The sequence below is a fragment of the Dermacentor albipictus genome, chromosome 4 (genome assembly GCF_038994185.2).
Source record: "Dermacentor albipictus isolate Rhodes 1998 colony chromosome 4, USDA_Dalb.pri_finalv2, whole genome shotgun sequence".
Classification (NCBI taxonomy): domain Eukaryota; kingdom Metazoa; phylum Arthropoda; class Arachnida; order Ixodida; family Ixodidae; genus Dermacentor; species Dermacentor albipictus.
Window position 1 is genome coordinate 58,652,972 of NC_091824.1, and position 12,562 is coordinate 58,665,533.

Here is a 12,562-nt window from a genome sequence, read left to right on the forward strand (position 1 = left end):
AAGCCGGCATTGGGCTATTGACCTGCAGCCTTTGATGTTGTGCTCGTAACGCCAACATTTCAAGCAGTGCAGTGGTCATTGAGAAAGTGCTTTTACTCTATATATCAGAGGCCATGCCTTGATTTGAGATGGACCGACTGTTCCCGCGAATGTAAGAATCACCGATTCCATAGGTGACTTCTTGTTCTCAATCATTCGGCTACACCGGTATACAGAAACAGCACCGCGACGGAGAACAAGTCTAATACGCCTGAGGGGCCCAGGCTCACGTCTACCCCGCGAACTAAACCTTCCGAGCAAGCAAGGTGGGCTGGAATAAACGGAGTCACCGGATTCCTGTCAAACTCTCAACAATTGAGGAGGTCTTGACCACACTCCTGGTCTGACAAACGGCACAGAATACCACCGGTACCAAATTTACGGACCTCGGTGATCTTCTGGAATGAAGAAATAGCCTTCCGAAGCTCCACGTGAGTGGTTTTCGGGTTCTTCATCTGCATGAATCTCCCCATCAGTCGGTACTTGTTCAGTTTGCGCTTCAAGAAAATAAGATAGCCACTAGGGCACAGGGACATTATTGTTGTCACTGCGCTAAAGTGTCTATCGGCCCAAGCCGCAGAAGAACACAATTACTAGAGCTCAATAAAATTTTACTAACTAACTACCGGCAACTCTCAGGCAGGGATAGAAGCTTACCAAGGGGAATGCCTTTGACCGGGAGCTGACACGCTAAATGGAAAAGTGAAAAAAAAAAGAGAAACGATATGCAAGTAAAAAAAAAAATGAAAGCACGAAACGAACAGTATAATACCGCCCCTATCCCCCCCCCCACCCCCCCGATAATGGACCACACCACCGACGGGGCTCTCTTCAGCTCTTGAAGAATTCTTGTATTGGATTGGATAGGATTGGATATCCTTCTTCGATGGCGCGTACCCACGGCGGGGGATTGGGTAAAATTTGGATGGTATTAGGAAGATGTTGCTATTACAAAAACTGGTAAAATTGTCATGTGGAAGCGGATAAAAATAATGTTTGAAGAACTTAAGAAAAACGTCTTGAAACAACTACGAATTCTTGTGCTCTCCTAACTTTTTTTTCTTTTTTCGGCTTTCTCTGTGGTCCATAGACTTGCTGTGTTAGTGCATTGTTATTTCCTTATATACTTTTGAAAGTGTTTTGTTATTTTGTTATTCTTTCACTTTGTTTTTTAGACAGCATTTATTTTAGCCAAACCGGCCAAACCTCCTATGTTTTCCTTGTAACAAGGAAAAAGAAGGTGGATGATTTTAACTCTTGGCGGACATATTCTTGCCTTGGCCGATAAGGTGCTTGTTTGTCAGAAATTCAATTTCTGTGCAGACGCCCTGGAGCTCTTTACACACGCATATTTATAAAACTGTACCTTAATGTTCGTTGACGCAGGCTCCTTGCCCAAATCACCCAGCACTAAATGTTTGCTTGTTGACTCGTGCGCTTTGAACGCGTCACGTCGTGGTTCAATACCTTTGTCACGGTCTCTTCTGTCAATTCTGCAGTGTCTCCATGGAACTGAAGGATTAGTGACGTTTCACGGGCGAGCCCGCTTGCTCTAGAAGATGCACAATTTCACTACTACTTACTTATATGCTACTTGCATGGCCACAACGCCGATACACTCTCGTCGCCAATACAACTTCAATGCCCCCTATCGACAGCGTCAAATGTAACAGTTTCAAATATCATTACGAGAAGTAAGCTACCCAATTTACTAATTACTGTTGCTGATGTTCCTTATCTAACGGTACGTGGTCGTTCAATAGGGGACTGGCTGGAACTCAGACAGCACGAAGATAAAAAAAGAGTGCGTTGAATTAAAAACCCCGTAGTCGCTGGTACCTAACAGAAGTAACCGGAAGCACGTAAAAACGAATACATTTTACTGCTAACAAGCTGTCACAAATACAAGTACTTCTCCGAGCCCAGTGCTGGTCCTCCTTACTCTGATCGTAGTCGTAGTCTTGGCTTTTCCACAGGCACGTGAGAATATAGGGATAGCAAAAACATGCTGTGATGGTTGAAAGGATCCCTTTTTTTAAAGCTCTGTAGGGGCTAGCCAATCACAGATACCAAGGCATTTTCTCAGCGAGGTAAAAACCTGAAGCCAAGAACGAAATACTGAAAGACTCAAGAGGTTCCCGTGGCTGGTCGAAATGGTTGATTCGTTGGTTTGGACGTCCTAAAGGCATACACTGGATCTATTGGAGGCGCCGCAATCTAAGGTTCAGGATCAATTCTGACCGGCTAGGGTTCTTTACTGTGCACCTAATCCAAGAATGTGTTTGTATGTCGTCCCCGCGGAAACGGCGCTGCCGCAGCCAGTAGTCTATAGCCCATGACCTCATGGTCAACAGCAGAAAGTAATGCATGCAACGTAATGTAACAGCATTTCATTTAATACATGCCATTTAGCCACAGTGGCTGGTGGCTGACCACAGTAGAGGGAGTGTCAGTTTACGTCAATGTATGATTACACTTTAATGAGAGCGCCCTCTGAAAATCCTTGACGAGGAAAATATACAATGAATGCATTCTGCCGGTAAATATCTCTCCGAGAGGCAGAAATTCAGACGAAAGCTAGAAACCTTTAATTGAAGCTAAGGAATGAGAAATGTTGCGCGCAACGTTAAGAGAGATAGAAATGCGGAAACAGGGACAAAATAATGAACACGATTAAACGTTATTGCGTATACTATATCTGAAATTAAACGGAGGCGGAATTGCGAGAACTGCCATGGTTGTTCCAGCAGAAACTTCTCTGCTCTTAAAGCGGGTGAGCGTGGTGTCCGTTTACAATTACTGGCCCGCCACTCTTTGTGGAGGTCATATGATGATGATGATGATGATGATGATATATATATATATATATATCATCATCATCATATGACCTCCACAAAGAGTAGCGGGCCAGTAATATATATATAGTAATATATATAGTAATATAATATATATATATAGTAATATATATATATATATATATATATATATATATATATATATATATATATATATATATATATATATATATATATATAATAATAAGAAGTAGAAGAAGAAGAAGATAAACTAGTAATAAAGTACAGTACCAGACTAAACGTCGTCATCAACAGCAACAACACGTTACAGAACCGCGAAGAGGGGGATGCGCAGCGTTGGCGAGTCACGACGTGAATCAAAAATAAGAGGCCAACCTCGTGTCGTACCGCTAACTAGATTTGTTAGTTGCGAGTAAGCAGCAGCTAAAAACACTCGTATGTGGTTTTAACCAAGTTTCTATAGGCACCGTCGTACTTTATTAGCGTATTCCACGAAGTATGACACGTGCGTCAGCGGTGAAAGTATATGGTTGTGTTTGACAGAAACTGGCTAGGCCACTTGTATGCAGAGTGCGTCACAATGAACGGATAATTCTGTCATATTTTTGTAATACCATATTGTGGGTCCCTGAGATTGTCGAAACATGTAAGGAAAGCGTCGCGCATGGCCATTTCTTGCTTTCTTTCACGCATTTGCAATACACTCCAGCATTCATAATATAGTGATGCTTAGCTAGTTGTAAAATTCATTCATTCATTCATTCATTCATTCATTCATTCATTCATTCATTCATTCATTCATTCATTCATTCATTCATTCATTCATTCATTCATTCATTCATTCAAGTCGCGTTGCAGAACATTGGTCACTCGTTTGTTTCACTTTCTTTGAAACGCTTCGTCCCGATCGCGGCCCACCCAAATGCGACCAAAAAAAAACAAATTTGCGTTCAGTCTCTCTTGGTCACAATCACACGTGGAAAATGTTCGCCTCTGCTCATTCTGTCGTCTATTCCAGTAAACCTAAGCACAACACACACTTTTCAACACGCGCTGTTGGACGACTTTAACTATAACTTCCAAAGAACTGGTAAACCTGCGCGCGGCTGTTCGTTATCGTACTTTGTATAAACGTACGGGTCACTGAAGCAGAATGCAAAGGTGAGCTAGTTGGTGAGCGGCGATCATGAAATTAAAAAAAGAAGAAGAAGGGAAGAACAGCGTGAGTACGGGAAAAGAAAACAGAACCTGCTGCGTTCGTGTCTTCTTTCTTGTCGCGTTTGCGCGCTGTTATTTTTTTTTTCCTTCTATCGGTTACTAGCACCTACATCTTTTCGTGAAACCGCACGTATATACCATCGAAAAAAAAGTCAACGTGCCCTCCGAGTTCGCACGGCGAACTAACGTTATACTCCGACCGTGTGGGCAACTCCCACTGTACCCTTCGCCACTCGCGTGACCGTTGGCTGCTAATGACGGACGAGACGACGTATTCGCGCACGAAAGTGCAAGAAGCCAAACAAAGCGTGGTCAGCTACACAGAGAGTTCGGCGCGGTGAGTTTGTCCAGTCGGCCAGGAAAAAAGAAAGGAAGGAAAGCCAGTTTTCCAGCGCTTCTCGGCTAGAACGGCGCGCCACGGAGTTTCTCGTCGTTTCGTCTAGTTTCGCCTTCTACATACGTGTATTTTTTTTTATTATTATTCCACTTCTCTCGGACCCAGACGGTGCGTAGGCGCAATCAGGGAAGCGCATCGGGGGAGAACCTCTCGCCAGGTCTGAATACATGCATACCAATATTTCCGGCGACACCATCCGCAGCGGCGGTGAAATAAATTACGCATAAGCGCACACGTACCCCCTCCGCGCGGAGAGTGCGCGCTGGTGCTCGCCCTCTGGTTTCCGAGCTCCGAGGCTGCCGCGAACGGCGGACGTTGCCGATGCCGTCACACCGCGGCCCGCGGTGCCAACGAAATGCCTCAGTTCCACCAAACTTCTTGATAACCTGATGCGGCGAGCGGCTCTGGTTGTTTGTTTGAGCCTTTTCCGCTTCCCCTGTGTGTACATGTATATTCGCGCGCGCATACGCGAAAGCTCTGTTCTAGTTCCATTCTGCGCTAGTAGATTTAATACATGGCAGCCTGCCACCTCCCCCCCCGCTTCCCCCCACCGACCCCTTACTGGCTGCATTCACCCTTCCCCCCTTCCTCCCTCCCTCGCCCATCCACCCGCGGTACCTCTCGCTTCTCGGTCCAGTGGAGACGAGCGCGGCGACGGCGACAACGGAAAATACAAGAGGAAAGAAAGGAAAAACAAAAAAGTCGCTAAGAAAAACCTCCTAAACTATACGTATGGTTACACGCACGCACTCGTGCTGCGGGCAGAGATAAGAAAACTCAACAGCTTATCACCTTCTTTACATTGTCGCCATTTATTGGTTTTCTTGCAATTTCTTTCTTTACTCTTATATAATTTTTCTCCTTTTTCTTTTAGTTGCGCGCGCGCTCTTCGGGTCTTTCGTGAATGCTGCAAGTAATTCACGTCCGGTCTGGCCACGTTTCCCACCGCATAGTATCTTTTTTTTCTTTCATTCTGTATTTCGGCTTCGTATTTATACATTTATTCTTCCTCGGGTCTCCTCCTTCCCTTTTCTTTCCTCACTTGCGTCTCCCCCTCCCTCTTCCACCACCACGCAACCCCCGCTCTGCTCCCCCTCGTTCTTCGCGTTCCTCCGCTTTACTAAATACCGCCCGCCTTCCTGAAAGAACAAATATTTATTTCCTTGCCGGGAGCGAGCGAGCGAGCGAGCCCCGCGCGCTCTCTCCTTCGCGTCGCCGCCGAAAGCCACCAGCACACTCGCCTTCGGTATTTCACCCTTGGAGACACTGCGCGCAAGGAGTTGGCAAAGGACGAAACGTCGTCGAGACGTAGACGACGACATGGGGCCGGCCGGCGCGCGCCGCCGTCGCCACCCCCGCAATTGCAGCCGCCCGACTCGGACGCCTTCGAGGTCATTGTTACAGCCAACGCCGGGTTAAAGCCACCGCCGTCGGGAGAACGCGGCGAGCCCACCCCGGCGCACGACGTCGACGTCCCCGAGAACGCCGTCCAGCTGTGAGGTCAGTCGCTTTTCTCGTTTCTCTCTCGAAAAAAAAATCCTTTCATTTATAGCTCGTCTCCTTTCGCTCGCTCTCTTTCTCTCTTTCGCTGGCCACGTGTGTCGCGCGGTTGGCACGTCCATTAACGCGGAGGTCGCGGAGGCGCGCTTTTCATGCGGGGTACTCGTCGGTCCCTCGTGCCGCTATCTCCTCCGTAAGCGGCGACGCTTTTGCCAACGCGAACGAGCGAATCGTTCGATCGGAATGCTGCTGCTGGCGAGGCACAGCGCAGAGCGAAGTGGCCTCCGCCCAATCGAAAACACGCGAAGCAGTGCACCGACAAACCTTATACACCCTACGTGTATGTGCTTTCTTGGCGTCTCCAACGTAGTTCTCGATGATGCGTTAAGAAACACGACGACGTTTACAGCTTCGTTACCGCACAGAAAGTGCTGTAAACGTGACGAGCAGGGAGGTCATAAAACGAGCGGGAACAATTCGCTGGCGCTCAGTGCACCTCGCTTCGTATCATCGCCCGTTAATAAAGCCTTGGGAAGAATGGTAATACAAAAGGAGAGAGCGTGTCAAAGGGAGAGCAGTATAAGTCTTGGTTCGTAAAGTGAACTGATCTACTTGCTCTATTAATCTAGCTAAAGCTACCTAAATGTACATTATCATATTTAACTCTGATATGGAGAGGAGGAAATAAGATAGAGAAAGACAGTGGCTGTGGCCAGTGTAAATAAGGGCTGACTACCCTGCTCTGTGGAATTGGGTAAAGGGAATAAAAGGTGATAGAAGTAGAGAAGAGATTACAAAATATAGAGAAAAAATTTGCCCGACCAATTGCGATGCAACGGGCTACAACTTTGAGAGTCGGTCACACAGCCCGCAAGTCTCTAAGTATCGGAGCAGCGCACCCAAAGCCTGCAGTGTTGAACTTGGTTTGGGTCGGTGTCCAGATATTCTCTACTCTGCCCGAAACTCCGGACATGGAGCCGAGTTGAAGGAAGTTTTCTCTCTCTCTCCTCTGTCGAGAGCGCTTTCCTCAATTTGCATAAAATCAGGGAGGCTTGACCTGAGCTAGCCTACTTATGCCTGCTTCTCTGCACTGGGGAAAGGCGGGGAGCACAGAAAGAGTGATGATAGGGAAGCGAATGGAGTGTGTATATATACAGATCCGACCGCGGTGGAGAAAATTATAATTTATCCGAGCCTGTACTAGAAAAAGAGAAACATAAAAGTAAAAGAATGGCATGCAGGTTAACAAAAGGGTATTTGCGGTTGGCTACGGTGCACTTGTAAAGGAGGGAATGGGCATAAGAATTAATAGAAAAGAAAGGAAAAGGACTCGAGAAGGCAAGTATGAACAGTAGTAGACTACTGTTTTGTAAATAGAATTATGGAGGCCCAACGCACAATCTATGTGAACCAAAGCTTTAGTAAAGGGGTTAATTAAGCGCGTTACAACTAACGGGGATGCGTGTAATTTTATTTACTTTCCTTCTAGGCAATAAATAATTGCGAACAACCCCAGTGGCCCGTTAAAAAGGGCTAAATCAAACTAAAGTAAGTAAATGTATTCGTGAAATTAATTAAACGTTCTACTAACTGATCGCTGTGCTTTAAATATATCTCTGGCGCGACATTATATTTTCATATTTTATTTAGGAATTGTGTGTAGTGGGACATGTCCATTCTGGAAAAGTGGCCAAGAAACCAATGCCAAAACCCTGAGTGGTTAATAAAGGAAAATGCAGTAAATCAAAGAATCAGTTTAATATCATTCACGGTTCCATTAACAGATCGGCGTGCCTTAACGATGACTGTGAGCCGATATTATATTTTCGTGTTTTATGTAGGAATCATGCGTAATGGGGCATTCTCATTTTAGAGGAGTGGACAAGAGCCCAGTGGCAAATACTGAGTCTCAGTGTGGCCAATCACCCCTGTGGGTACGAGCCATGTTTTGAGGCAACAACCACAATAACAAATACTGAGGGGTTCATTAAAGGACATACATTAAATCAAGGAATCAATTGACTACAGTTTACCATTCCATTGACAAATCGGTGTGCTTTAGCGACGCCGGTAAGCCGACATTACATCTTCACGTTTTATGCAGGAAATTTATCTAACAATGAATACAGTTATTATCTGCATACTTGGTCAGCATACAAGATTTATATAAGCCCCTTGACGGGTAGTTTCTTCTACCTTTCGCATATATATCCGGAGCTGCATCCGCCGAGACAGCGGCTTTTCATGTCTCATGCCCCTGTCGCAAGTTAAGGACCTCTGTTGATTTGATATGTTTTGCTAAATCTATTAAACTTCTCCTTAGGACCCAACACCAGCCACGCAGCCACGCGAAAACCAGGAAAGTAGGTGAAGAAAGCTTCGCTTTGAAAGCTAGAGATACAATTTTAATCACTGTTGCGTAGTTTGTCGTAGGTGCAAGGATACGCGACACGAAGTACTCAGATAGTGAGTGATCCGACATTGAGGTTTCCAATCGAAGAGACCAACTTCTGCCGTTCTCTTCAAATACATAAAGGCAACACTGGTCATAACTATGGCTGCCTGCGAGGCTGGCAATATTGGCTTGTTTGTCAGCCGTATTGAACAGGCATGGAGCGTAGCTCGACATGAGGCCGTGGACAGAAGGACACATGCAGCGCATTTCGTCTGTCACTCTTTCAAGCGTACATGTCCCGGTGTTGCGCGACACTTTATCTCAGACAAAGCCTCCAGGTGTCGTGCGCACAAGTGCGTACGAAAAGCAAAAGTACCCACGAAAATAACGATAATAAAACGTGTGGCCTATGTCTTGACGCAAAGTCGACCGGACCTGTGCTGAAAGTTTCAATAATACTTGTGGTGTGCATTAGCAAAACTTGTTTGCTATAGGTGTCAGCATGTCATTAATGCAACCGGTTCACTTCTTTCACATTTTTTTTCGCGGTTTGCATCAGGCATATTTTAGAAGTGGCTGTATCAGTGCTTTCCAAGCATGCAAGATATGACATTGTTCAAGTTTCTGTATCTGATGTTCCTCCATGTAGAGAGTTCTCGCATGAGTCCACAACCTGCCAACTCGACAAAACGCACTGAAGAATGGAACAATTACTAATCTGTGCTGCAGCTGTACGTTTTCTTGTGATTCAGAAGGTGCAAGAAATGTGGGGGAACTGAACTTTCCTATTGACCGAAATAATTGGTGCTTGCAAGGGTTAAAAGCGGCTGTCTGCGCTGTTGTGACTAGCTTGGAGAGGAAGCCTAAACCTCGCACATTCGAAATGGGATGGCATGATGTCTGCCTAAGCCTAGGCATAAAAAGAATTGAGCAGCGAGTGACGGCTTTCAAAGAAATTCGCTACCGGTCATCAAGTGAGGTTTGGATTCTCGGTGCATTTTTCGGTAAGCTTGGGCATGTCAATGAAGCGAAAATTAACGAGTGCAGTACAGCGGGTTTTGTAGAAGCTATAGTTTCTACAAGATCTTCTCACTACCTCACTATATCTATAGATATAGTGAGGTAGAAATGTTTAGATGAATATTTGAGAGAATGGAAAAGAAGAAACTGAAACAGGAAGCCATGCGCATACCACAGGTACAATGCGTGACCTCGTACGCTAATTCTTCGGTCCCCGGGCTCCAGCCGTTCTACAGCAAAGGACACAGCATGAACTGAATACAAATAACAGAGCACTAGATATTGTAATAAAAATCGAGAGGAGCTCATGGCTTCCAACACCGTGACATAATTCAATACGTTGCATTCTTAGTTTTCTCACGTGGCTCTCAAAACCAAAGCCAGAAAAAGGAGAAAAAATAAACGCAGAAAACGCGATACGGCTTTATCATGAAGGTGGCAGCCATCGATCACTATTCTATAGTGCTGGCTGGACGTCGCTTTTGTTAGACATCCTGAAACACTTTGTACCCGGGCTCTGAGCACACAGAGGCAGAAAAGACCGTTCGAGAAGAATGATCGGATATTCTATTACCTTGAGTGAGAAATCAGCCAAGAAAGAAACAAAACAAACAAAGCGGGAGGAAGACAGGGTGGTTAATGGAAGTGGCATAATTGCACCGCAGTAACTGTAGGCAGAAAAAAAAAAGTTTAAGGAGGAAACGCGTGCACCTTTGAGCCATACCTGGAGTGGGTGAGCTCGCGGGGGAAAAGCAGAGGGTAAACGAGCGGTAGCGAAGATTTTGGCACAAGGAAACTGTTATACAACCGCAGAGCCCAAGAACGAAACGAGGATAAACCGCTGCAGACAGACAGAAAGAAGGCAGGCGAGCATCCCAGCGCTTCACGACGCAGGCACGCCGCTCGCTTTCGGGCTCGTCCGAGGCGGCGATGCCGCGAACGACGGTGCCCGAAACGTGCCACGGGCCCCACGGCACTCACGAGCGGAGAGCGTCTCCCGTTCGAGCAGGGTACGACAGCGGCAGATGGACGGCCGTCCGTCCAAAGGGGGCCTCGGGCTGCGAGCGCGGGAGAGGAGGGAAGCCTCCTCCTGCCGTGCCTCTTGGACACGGCACGATGGTACAGTGCTCCCTCCCCCTCCCCTCTCCCTCTCCGACGTTGTTCGGCGGCCGCCCTGCCTTCTATAGCCCTCTTCCTCCTGCCCACCATCAGAATGCAGCTCACGTCCAGTGCCGTGCTCCGGGCAGGCGGCGAGGTAGAGGGGGCGAAAGCGGCAGGAATCCTTCCGTAGCTGCAGGTGACACTGGTGCAGCATTGCCGCGGCTCGTGTCGGCCGGGTGGCTGCTCGTTGCATCTTCCTTCTCTCGTCGCGCGCGCCCATCCACGTTCGGGCCCGCGTCCCGCCGCTGCGCTCCGTCTTCCTCGGGCAGCGAGAAGGCCTGCGAGACAACGACGACAAGCATCAGTGGCGACGCGTAATGTGCAGAAGCAAGATGGATAGGGTGGGGAGCACGCGACTTCTAATGTTGGCCGCAGCCGGCCGTATATAGCGATGTTTTGTGCCCCTCGTCGCTTTGCATGGCCGTACGTGGTGCGCAGGAAATAGAAGACGCGCGAACGGTTGGCCGTCGCACGTTGCTTGGCTGCTGACTTGTGTCGCGAGCAGAAGTGTTTGAACAGTGTGACAAATGTGGCAACATCACGAAGTAAAGAAACTACGGTAGAGGTTGGGGGCCATTCTTCGTAGAGGCTCGCGTCACTGTGGCGGTCACGCGGTGATCGACATAGTGACGTTTTAGCAGATGGCGTTACCGAATCTGAGCGAAGGGACGCCACGCACATACAATGAGGCGGAGGCATTATTAATAAAATAAGCAAATGTTAGTGCAGGAACACGAAAGGGGGAAATAATTTTTTTTTAAAAGAAACCGCACGAAGCCACGCGTGAACAAAATTAAGTCACACGCACTCATGCCTCGCCGAATCCCGATGTTGTTCCACTGTGGCTTGGCGTATAGAATAACAAGTAAGTTTTTCTACGATATTGATCGGCGTGGATACGCTCGCGCACGTTCACCGTGGTGGTCATGTGGGTAAATTGGTACTGGTAATATTACAGAGTCATTGTCCTTGCGATAGGAATTCTTTTTCGCACTTTGCTTCTTCTCGTTCTGGTTTTGCCAGCTATTTTCTTAGAGGTTATCCCCTTTTCACGCTGTTCTCTGCATTACAAAGAATTTCCTCCAATGAACAAGACTCGGCGACTACGTACAAGTAGTGACGTATGTCTACTTCGAACGTTTGGTTACGCACAGAATGAGTCGCGAGCCGCAGTGTGCCTGTTAAAAAAGAAATGTAGATAGGAGCCGCACACAGAACACGAGCACAGAAAAAATTCTTTACCCGAGATGAAGGAATTTCTCAGAACTTAGGCTACCTCATTCTCAAACCTACTGCGCGTCTTAATCTAAGAATTTACATGCACGAGTATGAACTGTATCGGTAAACTAATAAGATTTTTAATGGCGCACATCTTTTTCGAAACACTTGGTCTGGCGCTAGATGAATCAGCAGTTTATTTGTGGCGCTGTCGCTTCAAGTAGAACAACTGACACTTCAGAGACGGAGGAGAAGGACCTGCAATATTGAATACTTTCGTGTTACGAATGCATTCAAACATATTATGTCCTCCGTACAATGGGCCCATCGCATATTCTTTTACGTGAAACGGCAGATTGCATCGCCACTTCCTTAGAAATATGGAACCGTTCATCGAACTTTGTTGTATAGTCAGCATGTCTATTAAGTCCACTGAACATTTGACGAAAAGCTAACATAATGACCTTGACATCCGCTGATTAGTTGCTTACATTTTTTAAATAAGCAAACAATGTCATCAGAATCAGAATTATTCAGCAAGAGCCCGCATACTTTTTAAGAACACCGTGTTCATTCCGACACTGGATAGATAATTCTTTCGTAATGCCTTGATAGGTACCTTACTTTGTGAGTGCCCAGGCAGTCCCAAAATCGTTCTGCTACAACTTACGGCAGCATTGTAATATGATTTAGCGATATCCCATGTTTTATCAGTATATTGATATCGTTAAACCGAGGACACCCGAGAGAGAGATACAAGCTTTGATGATAAGCCGAGCTAACAACTATTAATTAGGG

General features: G+C 46.6%; 1 protein-coding gene and 1 long non-coding RNA gene across 5 annotated transcripts in view; one reads left to right on the forward strand and one right to left on the reverse strand.

The window, feature by feature from the left end:
- Window positions 1–12,562, reverse strand: part of LOC139059110 (uncharacterized) — a 201,710-nt gene that overhangs the window by 41,594 nt on the left and 147,554 nt on the right. For 3 of the 4 annotated variants that reach the window (XM_070537014.1, XM_070537016.1, XM_070537015.1), the window contains one exon: window positions 10,610–10,824. In XM_070537014.1, the coding sequence (XP_070393115.1) occupies window positions 10,610–10,824 (215 nt within the window). Of the gene's footprint in view, window positions 1–10,591; window positions 10,825–12,562 lie in introns of all 4 variants that reach the window. The other variant, XM_070537017.1, reaches the window with a different exon arrangement.
- Window positions 5,696–12,562, forward strand: part of LOC139059111 (uncharacterized) — a 135,084-nt gene continuing 128,217 nt past the window's right edge. Inside the window, exon 1 of the long non-coding RNA XR_011513924.1 lies at window positions 5,696–5,970. This is a non-coding gene — a long non-coding RNA (uncharacterized lncRNA). The remainder of the gene's footprint in view (window positions 5,971–12,562) is intronic.